Source organism: Salvia hispanica, chromosome 3 (assembly GCF_029641045.1).
Source record: "Salvia hispanica isolate PSC_SH4W2 chromosome 3, Shi_PSC_v1, whole genome shotgun sequence".
Taxonomy (NCBI): domain Eukaryota; kingdom Viridiplantae; phylum Streptophyta; class Magnoliopsida; order Lamiales; family Lamiaceae; genus Salvia; species Salvia hispanica.
Genome location: NC_142694.1, coordinates 11,318,405 through 11,338,607, shown reverse-complemented (window position 1 = coordinate 11,338,607; position 20,203 = coordinate 11,318,405). Strand labels below are relative to the sequence as shown.

General features: G+C 35.6%; 3 protein-coding genes across 3 annotated transcripts; 1 reads left to right on the top strand and 2 right to left on the bottom strand.

Annotated features, from left to right (window-relative positions):
- Positions 1 to 2,767: 2,767 nt before the first annotated feature.
- Positions 2,768 to 3,663, top strand: LOC125212366 (LOB domain-containing protein 38-like). The gene is made up of 2 exons (XM_048112512.2): positions 2,768 to 3,026; positions 3,117 to 3,663. Exons 1-2 carry the CDS (start codon positions 2,840 to 2,842, stop codon positions 3,497 to 3,499), a joined length of 570 nt encoding a protein of 189 aa, XP_047968469.1. The 5' UTR covers positions 2,768 to 2,839; the 3' UTR covers positions 3,500 to 3,663.
- Positions 3,664 to 6,305: 2,642 nt separating this feature from the next.
- LOC125211028 (QWRF motif-containing protein 2-like) lies at positions 6,306 to 10,409 on the bottom strand. The gene is made up of 6 exons (XM_048110701.2): positions 8,835 to 10,409; positions 7,633 to 7,752; positions 7,143 to 7,259; positions 6,969 to 7,058; positions 6,700 to 6,807; positions 6,306 to 6,620 (listed from the first exon to the last, which is right to left on the bottom strand). Exons 1-6 carry the CDS (start codon positions 10,245 to 10,247, stop codon positions 6,561 to 6,563), a joined length of 1,908 nt encoding a protein of 635 aa, XP_047966658.1. The 5' UTR covers positions 10,248 to 10,409; the 3' UTR covers positions 6,306 to 6,560.
- Positions 10,410 to 11,355: 946 nt separating this feature from the next.
- Positions 11,356 to 16,452, bottom strand: LOC125211258 (QWRF motif-containing protein 2-like). Its single transcript, XM_048110987.2, has 6 exons — positions 14,747 to 16,452; positions 13,043 to 13,162; positions 12,242 to 12,358; positions 12,072 to 12,161; positions 11,848 to 11,955; positions 11,356 to 11,752 (listed from the first exon to the last, which is right to left on the bottom strand). Exons 1-6 carry the CDS (start codon positions 16,127 to 16,129, stop codon positions 11,693 to 11,695), a joined length of 1,878 nt encoding a protein of 625 aa, XP_047966944.1. The 5' UTR covers positions 16,130 to 16,452; the 3' UTR covers positions 11,356 to 11,692.
- Positions 16,453 to 20,203: the final 3,751 nt, after the last annotated feature.

Genomic DNA, 20,203 nt, shown 5'->3' with positions numbered 1-20,203 from the left:
ATTATTTCATTAATCTTTCTGACACCTTCATGCCAATTATCATAGGGAATCGTATTTGATTACATATATTCAGAGGTTGTATTTGCCGATGATTACAAGTTAGCCATCAAATTAAGGACGACTTCTGTACCAGCAAAGGCATGTTTAATGCAATTAAATACATTTACACAGTACATCATGTTTAATGCATGTAAAATGGAAACCATCATTCTTAATAGTACAAAACTTATGGCCATAGTTTTGGGCATAGATCCTCATTATTGAGAGTCATAAATCAAGATCAAGATTAAAATATTCTTTGGACAGCACCTGCTTTAATTTCCATAAAAAAGGGAAGTAGAAATGAGTGGCTCTCTGGAGATCCAAAAACAACACTTGTCTCTCTATAACCATGGAAGGGCAACAATAAATCTTGCAAGCAAGAGGCCCACACTCCCTAAATATTGCCAAATGCATTGCTGGAAATTGATTAGCAGCTCAAGAACTTGTTCATGCACAAGTGGTCCACTCACACATATTTGGAGATTAAATTTTTTTATATTCCAAGTAAAAGCCAAAAAAGACTACTATATAATAGTAGTACAAAATCACTATATGAGCCATAATCATTTGATTAATTATTAGGATTAATCAAGAGGCAATGTACCCCTACTTGAAACTGAACTTCAGTTCATCTCCATTCCTAGCTTCCTTCACCATTGTTGTTGATGATGTTCTATTTTTTGTACATATATAGATTTCACTCTTATTAATCAATCTTGACTACTTTTTTAGATAGTTTGGTATTGGGTACTTTATGTGACTTTATTTATTGATCTGTGTTTAATAAAAATAATTTGGTGGTCAGTTTAATTATTCTAAAATAATAAAGATAAGAATATTGGAGGACTCCATAGAAGTGCAGAAAGACAAAATAAAATGGACATATTATTCATCCCTTGACCTCCAAATTTGGCACTTGTGTCATGCCTTACAATGCAATTCCATTCTTTTATATAATACTACTAGTGTTTTTTTTTTATCTTTTTATTTCCTCTCTGTGTTTAAGTATTTTTGATAATTTTCAAGTTAAGATAAACCAACATTGTGTGTCGATGAATCCTATATTTTTTTACAGTTTCTCAGCGCCCTAAAATATACTACTAATATGTAGTTATTAACAAGGCAGAACACTATTTTCTTGTTACCCCAGATCTCATACATATAAATATATCCAAAGTATAGTAATTATTTTTAGTAGATTATAAATAGGGCATCAAAGTTATTGGAGTTTAGTAGATTTTGGTCTTACGTTTGCACGCACTATCCCTTGTATATGTCAAATGTTCCCAAATAAATGTAAAAATAATAAGTGGATATGATCATATGATGATATTGATTTTGAGTGAAAGATGAGTCATAGTTATCTAACATTAAAACAGTGCATATATAGACAAGGAATCTTACCTAAACCCTGTTTACAATTTAACAAGGCCTTAATGGTGTTGAAAGGACAACTTATATGTGAAAACTCATTTTAGATCTATATATATACCTTAATATTTAATTAATCATTTATGTCACATGATCTCACAGATCAAGATTTATGTAAGATAATTTCGCTTAATTTACAAACACATACCCATTAAAATTTCATGTGGGAGAATAGAACTATAGTAAATTAGTAAGTAGGAGTATTAATTATTAAGATGAAATGTGAATATATAGTAAAATATTTTACAAAACGGAAACCGAAAATAAACAGCTCTTGGCGGGGACACGGAGCCGTTCTGTTTGGCCCAACACCTTTGGAGCCTCTTTTTCTTTTCATTTTTATTTATATATTTCTTTCTATATATCTAATTAAATAACCTCCTTACTTTAACAACTTTTCAAACGGGACTTGCCAAACATTAGTTAATAAGTATACTTAATTATATCAAGTTGTGTATTTTTTAGTTGAATATGTCAAGTTGTATCTGGAGAAGGTGACTTGTAGATTAAAAATTAGCCTTGAATAATTCATCTTATCTTGATCTATATCTTTAATACAATTTGTAGATAATTACAACAATCACTAGGAAGGGTTGATGATTACCTGGCTAGGGTTCAAAGATTCTACTATTATACTACTCCTTAAGTCCACTATTTAAAGTCTCGTTATGATTTGGTGCATGTTTTAAAAATATGAAAAAAATTATTGAAAAGCGTTAACAGAACGCGAATCTCATTTTTATACACTCCTTAGTTTTGTAACAAATGCGAGTGATGATTTAGTGAAAAGTATTCTACCTATCAAAAATAAATATGACTTCAAATAGAACAAAATAAAACATACCGTCCCAATAGAGAGAAAAGGGAGGTGAGATGATAAAGTAAGAAAAATATAGAGTGTTGCTTTTTGCCATAAAAGAAAATGTCCATTTGTAGCAGGACGAACTAAAAAGGAATATGTCTCACTTATAATGAGACGGAGGGAGTGGTATTTTCAGTGACCAATAGAACATGGTCCTCATTCTCAATTAGTAGTACATCACTAAGGTAAAAATACAATATCGAGTTTCAATAGTCAATACTATGCATCGATTCTTGACTTTTGATTAAGTAATTAGTTTAAGTACCTAGGCTTGCTAAAACGAATATAGTAGTTTATTTTATATACCTAGAATTTATGAAACATTTGAATGGATATTGGTTGTTATAAAATATTGTAGATTGATAGCCCTAGGTAAATTTCTCATTTTCTCCACATCACATTCTTGAAACTTTCCAACCTTGTCTCCCCCATATATATCCCCTCACCTCTCCCTTATTATTCCTACCCTAAATCTCTCCATCTCTCTCTTAAAAATCATCATACATGATGAGTTGCAACGGATGTAGAATACTTCGAAAAGGATGCAATGAAAAGTGCATATTGAGAGAAAGCATACAATGCATGGAGAGCCCCCAATCTCAAGCCAACGCCACCCTCTTCGTCGCCAAATTCTTCGGCCGCGCCGGCCTCATCTCCTTCCTCTCCTCCGTCCCCCACTCCCAACGACCCGGTTCGCTTCCTCTCCTCTCAACAACTTTTTTTAAATCTTTAATTTCTTTTTGTTTTTCACTAACAAATATTTATGGATTTAATTTGGCAGCTCTTTTCCAATCTCTCCTCTTTGAAGCGTGCGGGAGGACGGTCAACCCGGTCAACGGAGCGGTGGGCTTGCTCTGGACGGGCAATTGGCACGTGTGCCAGTCCGCGGTGGAGACGGTCCTCCGCGGCGGAGTCATCCGCCCCTTGCCGGAGTTCGAGGAGGGATCGTCGCCGGAGACTAACGAGAATAATTCTCTCTACGCATCGCGAGATTTGAACAAGAGGCTCAAAGCATCGGAAGGTGAAGCGAGAAGCAGGGGGAGGAAGAGACCGGCTACGCCTTCGGATGAGTCCGAAACGACGACGTTGGAGAGCGGCTATGATTTGCAGCTGAATCGCCATGAACAACGTGATGAAGCCAAGCTTCTAAGGCTCTTTTCTTAGTTGTTTTTTTTTTAATTAACATTCGGTTTTTTAACGAAATCTTGAGTTGGAGTATCTTTTCTTCTTTTTATTTAGTTTAATAATTTGTGATATTCCATATATTACATAATTGTAATTAATTACTCCACTTGTTAATTAACTATTTATATGGCATTTGGTGTCAATATTATTAGAACAATAATATTGACATTGCTTCTAGAAGATAATCATGCTTTATTATAAGGGTCATTATTTAGTGTGTGGTGCTTTCTATTTTGATTATGTAACCTTGAAAGTCATGATATTAATTTGGCCTCAATTAACTATTTCATGCTAATAAATTGCACGAATTGTCAAAAAACAATTATGCTAAATTGCATCAAATTAAGCTCGTATAATTATTGCAATAAGGCTAGATAGCAGTATGAATTACATATTTGATATTCATGTATACTAGCTGATTAGCTAGATGCCTAGATCTTATCTTATTGCAATATATATTGTAAATTGAGGGAGAGATACTTGATAGCTCTTATCTTTTTGTTCATTCCAATTATAATCCCTTTCACTTTCTCATTGAAATGAAATAATTGAATCTTCCTAGCTACATGCTACCAATAGTTATTGATAGTACAATTATTGATATATTACTTGAAAATGGTTGGCAATTATTTGGCACATGCAATGCCACTTTGAAATTAACCTGTTTCATGTGCAACATTTTTGTATAGTAGTTGTAGCTATCTTTTCCTCTACACCTCTACTTTCGTGATCAACCTCCGTCACCAACCACTACAACTTCAAACTAAAAACGAATCTTCACTCCAACTAGATAATGTTGTTTGTTCGTTTGTGTGTGTGTGTGTGAGAGAGAGAGGGTATAGTTATAATATAAGTAGGATGAGTTGCTGCAAAATATAGTTATAACTAGAGACTCTTATCTCTTGTGTTCCAAAAATTATTAATATAATTGCCAAACATCTTTTTTAGAGAATATGTAATTTGCATAATATGTATAATGGACCAAAATATTATGTTATAGTACATTGTATATGTAAGCATCATTCTCATTCAATTCACATTAGTATTATTTAACAATTACTTTAATTTATTCTAATATCTTAAAATTTGTAATTGACATCATTAATTTATGAATTACATACAAAACAAACACTTAGCCCCCTTTAATCGACAGAAAAAATATGGGAATAACCTCCATTGTTGTGACATTCAATAGTGGAATCAAAGCCTTAAAAGTAATCTTTTTCGACTTCTTCCACTAACTATAAAACTCAATATTAACTAATTAAAAAATATTCAAATTACCTAGGTCTTCTTTAACTTTCGTCTTTTTACTATATGATTCATTTATACATAGATGCTTCATATTCATATTCCAGTCAAATATATGAATATATTGAGTGTCCCACAAAATAATAGTATTGCATATATGTCAGTTGGACTTGGAGTTGTTTATTGAGAAGCACTAAATTAAGTGTGGCCCTTGAACAGAGGAAGCCAATAGACAAAATTCCCTAGGGTTAGGGTTTTTACTTGACTTCTCAATTGTCAAAGAGCCAACTATCTGGGAAGTCACTACTTGCATTTATTTTTTTTCCCTTTAATAATCACAATCTGTTCCAATTTTCATAATATAACACCAAATAATTGCCGTAACATAATCCAATGTATATTAGCTAGATTAATTTCAGCATGATATGTACGGTACGAATCCGAATGAATATAACACCAAATAAATGCAGTAATTCAATGTATTTTCCCTTTGATGATCACAATCTGTTACAATGATCACTATGTTCTAACTTTTTAGCTTTACACATGAGAACAGAAGGAATATGTATATATTAATAAATTAATTGTTGTACTAGTAGTACTATATAATAGAAATAGAAGTTGTTTGCCATTGAATTCGGTGGCAAATGACGTCGTTTTGGTGAGCAAAAGTTGAGGCAGTGGGTGGCCCTCCACTGTGATGAAAATCAACTGCTTTCGGTCGCTGCATATATTAATAATTTAATATGGGCTTGATTAATCCAATTTCTTTTCAAACTTTGATCCATAAATTTACATAATCACAAAATTCAGTAAGAATAATGATTAAATTCTAGAACCAATATTGCATATATATATCTTCATCAATCATCAGTCACATTATGCGTCATCTTCTACTCCAAAAAGAAAACTAAAGTAGCATCACTACTAGAACGTGGATAATAGAGCAAGTGAAATTAATTAATAAAAAATGGTGATCCAAAATAAAGTACTCCTAATAAGTTACTGTGGAATTTTCTGTGCCAAAGAAAGTGGTGCAAAAATAATCAATGAAGTGGTTGTCAACTAGTGAAATCCATTCAGGCTTTACAAAAACAAACAAAAGTTAACACTGCAAATCCTCCATTTCTCAAATCTTTATCTCTAATTCTTTTCTATTTTATTTTAAAAATTCATTTCTATTTTATTTCATTTTTAGTGGAAAAAATATGCATGAAGATTCTTTCTTTTTCTATACATTTTTTTCTGCAGCAGGGGCCCGGCCCAATATTAGTGGATTGACTGAAACAGTAGACCTCACACAAACATTTATGTAGCGCATTAAAGTGTTCATTTATTTTTCATTTCTTTCTTGTGGTGTCATTTAATTTTTAAAAGAGCAATATAATGAATTATAAAGGTTCACCCCTTTTACACAATTTTCCCATATATAACACGAAAATCACTAAGACAGCCATAAACTTGAACAACAAGCTCCTAGGTTCAGATTCTGCAATGCCCTTCGTGTAAAATAGCACTCAGACAAAATCTAAGATTAACAAAAAACAGTAAGAATATTACATATATACATAGTTTCCTCTAGAGAATAAAGTACGTAAATGAAAACTAAAAAGATAGGCTAATTAGAGGATAAAAGACCCCGTTTCCTGTAATATCGGAAACCTGGAGGGGAATTTTCTCCGTTTCTTATCACATAATCACGGCTGCCTCCACGAGGTCTGAAGGTAGTGTATGGTGTTAGCATCTAGAGTTGAATATTGTCGAGTGCAATCAGTTCTACTTCTCTTTGTTAAGCTGATCGTACAAAGTTATGCTGTATTACATGTGTTCTCAAACTAGTGTCTCGTACCTGATTCATTCGTAGGAAGAGGAGTTGTTATAGTCGTTGACAAGAAATTATCGGGTAGGCAAGAGAGGAGGGGAACTACCTGCATGGCTGCTAACGAGGAAATCAGATCTGTGCATTGTTCGAGTAAAGCTTGCTCTTTGGCAGTCACTTGTGCAAGTTCTGTTACTAGAGTGTTTACTTCCTCAACCTGAAAACAATTAACAGCTAACTTTCAGCCATGAAACGTGTAATTATTCATCGAAATTCACATGGATTAGGCGACTCCTTCGTCTGCTTCTTGCTCATGAGCATAAAATTGAGCATTTTTAGTCAATGATGTGAAGAGGGAGAGAGCAGCAATGAGATTACCACTGTCAGAAGTAAACATATTGATGATGCCATTCCGTGCATAACATCAAAAGCCGAACCTATTGCATCCTTCAAGCCTAGAACATTGGCCTGTCATGATCGAAAACGTGGTTAACTTTATTCAAAATTATCGAAAGAATTGTTACTGAACTGAAAGCATTGCAAGATACATACAGTAGCTCCTCCAACGACTGGAAGACGAAGTGTGCTAGCCTTTAAGGATTCGATAGCTCCAAGCAGAGAATCTGAGTGGTCTCCTTCCATAGAAGCCCATTCCTCTAATAAGGTCATCTAAAAGAAAATACGTTCAGGAGACATTAGAGCCACCGAAACTAAGGCGTTTTACTTGCACAAGCAGGAGAATACATCATCCAAATGAGATTAAAAAATGATAAGCTAATCAAAGGTTACAAGTACTATACACTAAAAATTGCCTAGTTTCAAAGCCCAGCATTTACAACTAACTTCATCAACATTTGGAATTCAGAAGTTAGTTCAAAGTAAAACTTGGAATTGGTGACAGAATGATATCGAGGTCGAGATATATAATTGCAGAAGATATTTGTAGTCAGGCTACCAATGAACTTATTAATTGAGAAATTTATTTCTTAGTGATCTAGTCAGCTATTATCAATTGAGATACTATGATGAAATTAAAGCTTACTTGTCCTTTGAGAATAGAAGCTAATCTCAACTTTTGCCTCAGCAACTGAAGTTTATGACTTTTTATGGTGACAGTATCACGTAGGTCAGAGATTGCTATCCAGGCGTTCCACAAATTTTTCTGGTACAAATGAAGGAATAAAATCATGAAACTTTACGAGGCAAGATTATAAAGCAGTGTAACAGCCATGCCAAAAGTGTTCTGGATGTTAGTAGATTATCATACCATAAGAAGATAACAAAGGGTTGGGTAGCAACTCATGCATGAACATCAATACAAACTAAGGCTTAACAATTGGCAAAAAAAGCGAATTTCTTTTGCTAATGTAACAATGGAGGGTGTGAATATTAGGCAAGAACTAGGTTTAAAAAGAGAGAAGGGAGAGAACTCCTGAACTGTCTGCATCAAAGATGATAAGCATCTTCATATCTATACACAAATCTGTTGAAGCCATTGCTTGAAGGTAAAAGTATACAAAGGATATGATAAAAGAGAAAAAACGATGATCTAGCAAGTACAACATCTGACTGAAATAAATACTAGGAGTACTATATAGATCAACCAATATTCTGAAACAAGGATTCTCATTCCATATAAGGCCTCCCCAAAATGTACAGTGAATTATCATCTACCCATTTTCGCAAAACTCAATATGGATAATTGGAATAACTGAATGAATCGAAGTGTCGATAAATTCTATCTGAGTCTCTGACCATACTAAGATACATAAAATTATGCCATATATGCTGTACATCTAAACTAGCATTGCAATGCCATATTTGGTAAAAGGCATCAACAGAGATGGATAGTAATTGGTTTGTTATTTATGACCATGATACCCAAGCTTGTAGCATCTTACACTTGTACACTACACCTTCATCAGAAGAAAATATGCTAAATCCAAGATGACGACATGGCCATATTAACGGAAAACATGCTCTAGTTTCGACACAACTAACATGCATGTCAGCTTGACAAATCGCAAAATAGTCATGTACTTATACTCATCAACAGATCTGTGTTCATTTCTTAATAGTCAATTTCTCAAGGTACACTATAAACATGAAATAAATCAAAATGAAATACGAATGAGGCGTAGCACCCATCACATATATCTTACAACAATTTCAAACATGATTCAAGGCAACAACAAAAAACCATATTTGTATGCTCAAACATTAAGTAACACCAAAAATCCTCACCTCTGCACTGTGTTTCTGCGCCGACATAACCGCCTCAGTTGTTGCATTTACAAAGCGCCACTGCAGGTTCCGGTTGTACAAGAGTCTCAACAAGTGTGCATCAAAAATCCGATTTTCCCCAACTTTGCCCCTCCGGACATCTACAGCAAAACTAAGGACTGAAGGTGACTCAGTGAAATTGTTATTAATGGTGCTAACAGCATTTTTTATCCGAGACGGACTGTGGCCCCGAGATGGAGATGGAGATGACCTAACAGGCGTCATGAGCTTGCTCGGAGAGGCAGGTCTTATACCACCGCGAGCAGGGGACGCGCCACGAGCAGGGGATGACATCGAAAGACCATGACCATCACTAGAACTCCTCAAATTTGGTGGCACCATCAGTTTAGAGGTAGGACTCATTGACAGAGGTGAACCTGGATCCTGCAGCCTCCTCAACCGGCTATTCGTTTCCTGCCAAAACCTAGCCGAACGTGCTATCCCGCGCGGCCCATTCCGACCATTGACACCCCCACCGAATTCTTGAACTCCTGAAGTACTGTCTGAGGAAACACTATCTGAATCCGATGCAGTGAGATCACAAGGCAATGAGACTCCATTACTAACTGAATTCCCATCAGGAGCTGCCTTTATTAGGTCAGAATTCCCCAAATCAAGACTCAACCTTCTATCAAGAGAAGCCCTCGTCCCATCATTAATCAATTGCTGCAGAGTTCGAATTCCATTCACAGATCCCACCACCTTACTCCGATCACCACCGCCACGGCAATCCAAACTCTGTGACAACAGATTACCTCCCCGATTCCTGGCAGGCCAACGATTGTGATCAGAAAGCTTAGAATTCTCCACCTGATCTCCTCCCCCTCTCAACGGAGTGCCACCCCTTCTCCTCTCCGGCGTCACTTTCCTCACATTAGGCGACGGCGGCGCCGCCTTAGTTTTACTAATGGGAAGCGAAAAGGCCTCTCCTTGAAACGATACCGACAAACTCCGGGTAGAAGTCAGGCGAGCAGCTGACAATTCAGCAGCATTTCCACTCCTTGAATCGAGATCGGACATTAGGGGTCTGGCCGCTGCCGACCTCCGCCGGTCGACGGAAACGGACCTCTTGGGGGCATTCGGCGCCGGCGTCGAGCTTCGTGAAATTAAAGGGGAAGGGTACCTTCTCGCATTGGAAGAAGAAGAAGAAGAAGAGGATGAATTTGATGCGGAAGTGGAAGTCGAAGGTGAAGGGGACATGTATCTAGATGAAACGACTCTTGATTTTGGTTTCCTTTGATTAATTGCAACTCCATTGGCGTAACCTTTCTCCGGCTCCACCAATGGCGGTCTTCTAGAATGTTCTTGCTGTGTTTTGGGGGTTTGCGGTTTGGCTGTTGAAACTGGTTCGAGAACAGCGGCCACCATCATCATAATCGAGACTGCATTAACGAGTGGATTCCCCTATCACATTGTGAATTGAAAAATCGAATTTTGCAGAACCATTTCTCCCCACCGTAGCTCAGCAGAACATAATGTAGAAACGACAATGGGAAGAGAGAGAGAGATTGAGAAGGGTCCTTTAGTTTTTAATAAGAGAATTAAATGGAGAAGAAAATAAATTCAAGACTTATATAAAGATTTAATTTTTTTTTGGAGCATAATCAAAATTAAACTGAAACATCCTTTGATATTTATGATATGAATATAGCTTTCCAATATTTGGCTGCATATTCATATGTTCAATAGCAGTTTATTTCATTGGACAAGATGATTATCTATGGAACTGCAAGAAATTAAATTTTCAATTTCTTTTTACGTCTATGTTTACAACCATCACTTTTATTTGATTAGATCATACATATGGAATTTCATTATTACAATTTATTTGATATGACGTCTGCTTTTCACATTAATTTGGAGGTTTGATATCGTGGGAGGCCAATCGATCACAATTTCAATTGACATTACATTTCATTTTAATGCATACAAGTCTCATCAATTTTCTTTACTTAATTAAAAATCAAAATCTGATAATAGTTTGTGCATTTATAGAAAATTACCTTCTTGTGAAATGTATAGTAGTACATATTTTAAAACAACTTCCATACTTTTGAATACTTATGTTTTAGATTTGTCAAGTTGAAAATTTGCGATTTCTGAAATTTTAAAGATCGCATATTTTTACGAAAAGGTGTTGTAATAGCAAAAAAATTAGAAAAATGTGTTAGAATCGAGAGATTTCAGAATTTTGGGAGTAAATTGGACTGACTTTTCATTTTTTGGATTAAATTCGCACCTCTTTCAAAATATAAGATCGGAGCACGCGAATTTTTCATTTGGAGGATTTTTGCTTTTTTTCTCCTATATATATTTTTTTCCCTCACAAAACACATGGATTGACGAAACTACGTAACCAGATGTCCAAGATTCTCATTTCCTAGTTTTCCTCAAAGATATGAGAATCTGGAATCCAATTCCAAGCAACTGAAGTTTAATAATGCTCAACAAACAGCTCATAGATTCAGATGCTGCAATTCCCTTCATGTATAATACCACATTCAGATAGATCTAAGATTAACAATAAACAGAGCAAGAATATTACATATGTACATACTTTCCTTCCCGAAAATGTGGTAGAGCGTCGAGACCAGAAAAAAATAACCGGGAATGAAAGGCATGTGTACGGCAAATTAGAGGGTAAAAGACCCTTTCCTATAAAATTGGATACCTGGAGGTCAGGATGCACTGAAAAAAAAAATGGCTGAGATTCGCTGCGTTTCTTATCACATAATCGCTGCCGCCTCCACGAGGTCTGAAGGTTCAGTATGGGTGTTAGCATATATTGTCGAGTGGCTGCAATCAGTCCTACTCTCTTGTTAAGCTGATCGTACACAGTTATGTTGTATTACATGCGTTCTCAAACTAGTGGCTCGATCCTGTCAGATTCATAGGAGTGGTCGTTCATTGTAGACAATTGTAGAAGATAAATTTTAGGGTAGGTAAGGAGGGATTGGGAAGCAGTAGAAAGTACCTGCATGGCTGCTAACAAGGAAATGAAATCGGTGCATTGTTCGAGTAGAGCTCGCTCTTTGGCACTCACTTGTGCCAGTTCGGTCACTAAAAGGTTCACTTCTTCCACCTGAAAACCAATCAACTATTTCAGCCATGGATGCTTTACTCTTTTTCTCTGTTTCTTGCTTATGAACAGCTAAATCGAGTCAATGGTGTAAAGAGGGAAAGGGCAGCTGAGATTACCACTGGCAGAAGCGAACATATTGATGATGCCATTCCGTGCATAACATCAACAGCCGAGCCTATAGCATCCTTCAAGCCTAGAACGTTAGCCTGCCACAGATGAAGACATGGTTAACTTTTTTTCAACTATGGAAAGAAATTGTTTCTGAATTGAAAATAGAGGCACGTACAGTAGCTCCTCCAACGACTGGAAGACGGAGAGTGCTAGCCTTTAAGGCTTCAATAGCTCCAAGCAGAGAAACTGAGTGGTCATTTTCCAATGAAGCCCAATTTTCTAACAAGGTCATCTACAATGATAAGATATCAATGGACATTAGAGACACCGAAACTAGGATGTTTGCCTTGCACATATGTTCGTGCAAAAACAGAGTAATACTACTATCTAATTACACATTTATAATTAGCCAACTTATACAACTAAGAATTATGATAAACCAAAAAAAATTGGTGTGGCTTTTTCTCAAAAGCAAATAGAAGAAATTATTGCCTAGATTCAATCCCAATTTTACAAACTAACTTCATCACTATTGGGAATTCCAAAGTAATTCCAAAGCAAACTTCAGCATTGGTAACAGAATGATATTGAGGTGGATTCATGCAAATACAGATGAGATTCTAACGCACAGGAGCCACATAAAATGGAATTTCAGGTAAATATCGTATCAAGCAGAGGGAGACGAAGAAAATTGTTGCATGGCATATTCATGACAGATAGGTAGGTGTAAAGTTTAGACAAAGTTCGTAGACTTCTTGCTGTAAAATAGTTCAGCTTCACCAGTGTTATGCCTCATCTCTAAGAGTCCCAAACAGATACCGTTTCTAGGATTTGTGTGAAACCATATGATAAATGCTATAGCTTGTTCCAACAATTTCAGGCTTAAAGATAGAAATTAAATAAATAAGCCAATACGAAAATTAGCACTAATGTCTGCTATTATCAATTAAGAAATGAGAGGGGAAAAAAAGCTTACTTGTCCTTTAAGAATAGAAGCTAGTCTCAACTTTTGCCTCAGCAACTGCAATCTATGGCTTTTTTTGGTGACAGTATCACGCAGATCGGAGATTGCTATCCAGGCATTCCACAGATTTTTCTGGTACAAAATACAAATAGAGGAATAAGATCGCAAAATTTCACAAGACAAGATTTTATAGTGATCTTACTGGTACGCCCATAAGATTCAGGATGGTACGGGAATAGATACCATAAGAAGATAGCAACGCATTGGGCTAGGCGCACACAGACAAATAATGCATGAAGATAAATAGAAACCAAGGCCTTACATTAGGCCAAAAAAAAGCAAGCTGTTTCCATACAAATAACTATGGAGGACCAGATTGAGACGCGGAAGAACACAACTGAAAATAAATGGACTGATCATCCATGTTTGCATCAGAAAATTCTATGAAAGGAAGAAGACCAAGACACTGATAAGTTAAGATGTTTTTTCTTGGATAAACTCAAATTTGGATTCATGTAGTGGAGGAAGGCTTCCCGTTACCTAACTGGAAAGATACACAGCTACGAAAGAGGGATGGAGTGGAGCAGAATTGACTGGATGATAGTGTGGCAAAAAAGCTTGTTTTTTTATACTTTAGAAGTTGGCTTCTGAGAACAATATGTTACTTCACTTAATAGCAAAAGAACTGAAACCTTCGATCAAAACACTACAAATGTCTGAGATGAACAAGCAATACTTTTTAAAATAGCGGAAACTGCATCAATGATGATAACCGTCTTGGTGTGTAACACGCGAAATCTATGGCAGCATTGCTTAAAGGAAGAGGTATGTAAAAGTAAAGGTAGAAGTATATACGAAAGATATGAGGAAAAGAGAAAACAATAGTCTAGCACATAGAACGTCTGAAGAAAGTAAATAACTAAAGCTACCATACAAGTAATGAATCATGATCAGACTCACAACAAGTGTATTTATGTCCCTTTGAATCTGATATCAAAATAAAGAAGATTACATAATTTTAAGAGAAATGGACAGAACTTGCCATGCTTAAGAGCAAATGAGCAATGATAACTAGAGATGTTCTTTTTAACTCAGCCTTATCAAGTCAGATGTAAGAAATTTCATAGATTCGACTCACAAGCACATTATATTTTGGGTGAATAATAGTTTGTTCCCCAGCTCAAAACCCCACCTTTGAAAAAGGTTTGATTCATATCCTGCATTACAGAATCCAGCAACAGAAGGATAAGATGGGGAACTCCACAAACTACGAATAACCCTTAATTTTTATATAAAAAATGAGTTGAAAATTTAAAGCAAAAGCATTAGATTTTGCATTAAATGCTAGTACATAAAAACCTGAAGAATTCCTTCCGACATTCCAAAACTATGACTCCCTTTCCATAAAGTTTCTCTTTTTTAGAAAGCATCCGAATAAGTATCAGAAAACCTAATCAGGACATTGTCTCGGGAAGATAGATGAGAAAACGTAAACCATGTCCTCTTGTTTCGACAAGTCAACCTAACATGTCAAATTGACATATTCCAATACTCATATCGTAGGGGGATTCATGTTCATTTTCTTGGTAATATTCTCAAGGTGAATATGAAATAAAACTCAGAATGAAACAGAAAAAAGGCTGGCATCCACCATAACACCGAGATATCAAATTTGTATACTCAAACAATAAGTAACAGCAAAACATGCTCACTCACCTCTGCACTCTGTTTCTGCACCAACATAACTGCCTCAGTTCTTGCATTCACAAAGCGCCACTGCAGGTTCCGGTTGTACAACAGTCTCACTAAGTGCGCATCAAAAATCCGGCTCTCCCCAACTTTAGCCCTCCGAACATCAACAGCAAAACTAAGGACTGAAGGTGTCTCGTTGAAATTGTTATTAATGGTGCTAACAGCATTTCTTATCCGAGATGGACTATGGCCCCGTGATGGAGATGATCCAAGAGGCGTCATAAGCTTGCTAGGTGAGGCAGGTCTAATACCACCACGAGCAGGGGGAGACATCAACAGACCATGACCATCACTCGAACTCCTTTTCAAATTTGGTGGCATCATCACTTTAGAGGTAGGACTCATTGATAGAGGTGAGCCTGGATCCTGAAGCCTTCTCAAGCGGCTATTCGTTTCTTGCCAAAATCTAGCCGAAACAGCAATCCCGCGAGGCCCATTTCGGCCATTCACAGCCCCACCAAATTCTTGAACTCCAGAAGTACTATCTGAAGACACACTGTCTGAATCAGATGCAGTGAGATCACAAGGAAATGAGAGTCCATTGTTAACTGAATTCCCATCAGGAGCTGCCTTAATTAGGTCAGAATCCCCCAAATCGAGACTCAACCTTCCATCAAGAGAAGGCCTCCTCTCATCATTCATCAACTGCTGCAGAGTACGGATTCCATTCGCAGATCCCACCACCTTACTCCGATCACCTCCGTTGCCACGACAATCCAAACTCCGGGACAACGGATTAACCACCCGATTCCTGGCAGGCCAACGGTTGTGATCAGAGGGCTTAGAATTCTCCACCTGATCTCCTCCCCCTTTCAACGGGGTTCCACCCCTTCTCCTCTCCGGCGTCCCTTTTCTCACATTAGGCGACGGCGGCGCCGCCTTAGTCTTACTAATAGGCAGAGAAAAGGCTTCTCCCTGAAACGAAACCGACAAACTCCGGGTAGAAGTCACGAGAAGCTTCGCGGTAGCTGACACCTGAGCAGCATTTCCATTCTTCGATTCGAGATCGGATACTACAGGTCTGGCCGCCGCCGGCCGTCGGCGGTCGACGGAAACAGACCTCTTAGGGCTCGCAGAAGGCCCGTTCGAAACCGGCGTCGAATTTCTCGAAATTAAAGGGGAAGGGCACCTCCTCGAAGAGGAAGAAGACGAGGACGAATTTGATGTAGAAGTCGAAGAAGAAGGGGACATGTACCTAGAAGAAACAATTCTCGATTTGGGCTTTCTCTGATTATTTGCAACTCCATTACTGTAATCTTTCTCCGACGGCAGCAATGGGGGCCTTCTAGAATGTTCCTCGTGTGTTTTGGGGCTTTGTCGGTCTCCGTGAACGGCGGCCACCATCATCACAATCAAGACCGCATGCACTCAATTCACCTATCACATTGTGAATTTCGCTGAAAAATCCAAGCTTTCATAAGCCATTTTTGATATCAAGCAAGATCACAAAGGCTGCCCAATGCAGCTCAAGAAAACATAATGAGATGCAAGATCACTATGTAGGAAGTTAAAATTGCTGAATTGAAACCAAATTGGGCTAGATATATAAATCTGAGAAACAAAAAGCTCTGATTCTCCGGCAAAAGGAAGTTAGAGAGAGAGAGAGAGAGTGTATGTGATTTTGGATTGGAGGTGAGAGAGTGAGTAAGTTGGTGTGGGAGGTGTGATTTGGGGCACAGAGTTTTTTTCGGTACATTCACGGGGGGGGGGGTGGGTTTGGGGTTTAGTGAAGCTTTGGAGAGACGTTACGCAACTAACCTTAATCAAGATTTAGTTATTTATTGCACAATGAGAGATATAATAATGATGTTTAGTAGATTTGTGTTTATGTGTTGATGAACAAGTTTTTTGCTTAATTGGGGAATTATGGTAGGAATTAAGTGATCGCACATATTGATGGAGCTTTCCTAACTCTCCCATAATAATTAATACACCGGCCCCATACCATATGGATTATGGACTTCTAACCCAATCAGATGAATATATATATATGGTGTTTATTTTATTATTTTTTTTGCAATATGTAGTCTCATTTTGATTTAAAGAAATTTTTATAATGAAAATGATTATTGTTAGTAATAATATAGTAGAATGAGACAATGAGTGGTTCATTTATTTAGAATAGAAAAATAAATAGGATTACGGATTTACGGGTTAATGAGCGAAGTAGCAAATGATTATATCACGGATTAATAAAATAGATTTTGGAGTTTATTCTAAAATGGCAATATATATAGCGGTACAATGGTATATATAGTGACAACTCACAAGATTCATATTTAATGTGGAGTGCATTTTACTGTATTGGAAGTCTTTGTCATCCCCTTTTTATACATTCCCTTTTCCACTTAACGCTATTATACTTAAAAGCATATAGTTTTGATTTGATTATTTGATTTATTAAAGCATTGTCTTTCTAGCGTATTACTACTATTTACTACCCTCTTCTCATACTCCACAAGATAGCAACATACTTAAATGATATGGAATTTAGGTAAAATTATTTAGTACTACTATATTAAAATGAACAAGCAAAATAATTGAATTTTTTTAATGGAGATAGATATGACCTCTTAGTTCATAGTTGTACTATATAGGTATTATTAGAGTTGGGTTATAGTACAAATAAGTTTTTCTAATTCTACAAATTAGTTTCGCACTTATTTATAAACTAATTGTATTAAATCCAGAATTAGATGATCATAATCTACCTATCGAAAATATTTTAACTGTGAAAGTGCCAAAAAGAGATCATCAAATATTATGCAAACAAAATAAACAATTACTACTACATGAAAACTTAGCATGTGGTAAAATAGTGTAAAAATATATTAGTACTGTAGTTTATATTTTTATAGCATAAGTATGTGTATTATTTTGTCGCAAAGGATGATATTGATAACACAAGATATTGTCTCTCTACTATGTGAGCAGAAACATACTGTTAGCAAACATGTTTCGCCAAATCGCTGCAGCCAAGAATGGCCATGCACGTGTGCTTGTAAACTTGCACCATTTTGTCTTAATTCAATTAATACATTTATTTTAATCTTATTAAAGAGAAAATATTATCCATGAGGATCAGTCATTTTAATTAGTTAGAGTTCATTCAGGCCGCAGTAAAAATGTTGACAAAAATATGGATATTAATTTGATTCTTTGTTTGCGATCAACAAAACTTAATTTTTTATTTTCATGCTAATTTTTTTTTGCATGTTTATAATTAATTATAGAAACAAAAGCACTCATTGATAACCTGATAAATTCTTTTTCCCATTTCATAAAAACTTTGCTACACTGGTTTTTTTTTTTTAATCTCAACGGTGGATAAAATAAATTTATACTAGAAGACGACCAGCTTTGGATACCCTGAGATTAAATCAAACAGATTAATTTACAAATATAATAGCATTAAAAAATAAATCAGTGTCTGCAACAAAACTGCCTATGTTTTGTGTGTAATTAAGGAGAGCTAGTGATTAGGTGGTCCATAAAATTTATAGTTTGTACACTTTGTACTAATTGTAGATTAATAATTTAATTACTCATACTAATTATGCTGCCAACAATTAACTTTCTCCTACATGCATGTGCTATTCCATAGGAGCACTAAATAAATTGGTCATTTTTTCATAACGTGTATCACCGCAGGCATCTTTTATGTAAATTCAAAAAAAAACACTAAACCACAACTAATTATTTAAAATTAGTTTTAAGCCAACTTATGTGGTGATTAATTACAATATCCTGTCACCTTTTCATTGAAAGCGGAATATATGTATATAAAAGTTAAGAGTGGAAGTTGTTAAAGGGAAAATAAAGAGGTAGGGCTTAGTTGGTTAGTAAGTAGTTTAGGAGTGATTAAGAAAATAATGGTGGTTGGAAAAAAGTTGAATATGCATCAAGCCATGTGACTTAAAGTACACTCTTTTTGAAGTGCAATTCAGATCTAAAGTAATACTACATCCATCATTTGGTCATGTTTGATATACAAGTAATTATTTAATTAGTTAGACAATATCTAAAGTCATCACTTACTAATAACTACAATTATTGTTGCTTCTTACCTTCATATCTAACATTTATATTTCCATCTTAAGAGTGACTCTCACTAATCTAAACTTGAAAGTCACGGCTATATATGATTAGTGCATTTGCAATGCATCAATATTTTGTGGTTCGACCGCATTGTTGATGTTTATGGTAAGATTTAAGATAGGTTCGAAACGGTGATATATTAGAGATTTGGCTGAAATTTTGTGATTGTGCAGTAACAAGCTAGTGAAATTTGTGTTGTTAACATATAGCAATCAAATTGTTCTATTTTATTATATGTAATAAAAAAAATAGTACTACTACTATATTTTAGTTGTCTATTATGTTCGTTGAGCAGAATTGACGCTATATTAGTAATATTACTATTTGATTCAAGTTGTGAATTGAAAGTTGTTAGGTTAAATGTCCTATTTCAGGTCTTGTCTCCTTTTTCTTAAGAAAAAAGAAAATCATATATATGGAAATGGAATTAATTAAAATTTGGACCAGTTCACGGGTAAAGTGCAGTTTGCCATCTCTCATGTGAATATTAATAGGAGTATTTTAGTAGTACAAGAGAGAGAGAGAAAAAAATATATACTTGGCACATTATTGTGTTACAACTAATAAATTCCGGTGTGATGAGAGATTAAACCCAACAAAATTAGTCATCTTATAACTCATAATGATTGTACAGTACAAGAGAGAAAATACAATTATGGCACATTATTGCGTTACAATTAATAAATTTATGTATGGAGAGAGATTAAATCCAACAAAATTGATCTTCTTACATAACTCAAAATGATATAATCCCAACTACTAAATTGAGTTTGTTGTGACTATCAATATTTGTTTCTTTAGTACAAGAGAGAAAATACAATATTTGGCACACTGTTGCGTTTCAATTAACAAATTCCGGTGTGGAGAGAGATTAAATCCAACAAAACAATCCTCTTACATAACTCAAAATGATAGCCCCAACTACTAAATTGAGTTTGTTATCAACTTACTACTAATGAACGCAGTATCTTTACAGCAATCAACTCGACATAAACATTGAGTCGAAAATAAAGAATATTTTGAGAAAGTTGATGATTCGGAATGTTTAGAAAGAGAATTGAGTAATTGATTTTGAACTAAAATCAACAACTAAATTCAAGATCTTGGATATCTTTTGCCATAACAAAATCAATATTCAAATATTACAAAATCTGATGAGAAATTTGTCTAAACAAGCAAAAAGGAAGCATATATTATCAATGTGATAATATTCTCCAGAAAATACGACATGTGCTTTGAATAGATCACAAAAATGCTACTCCTAGATAGTTCAACTATCAAAAGAGAGTCAAAAAAATTGCACTACAAAACAAAAGAAAACGA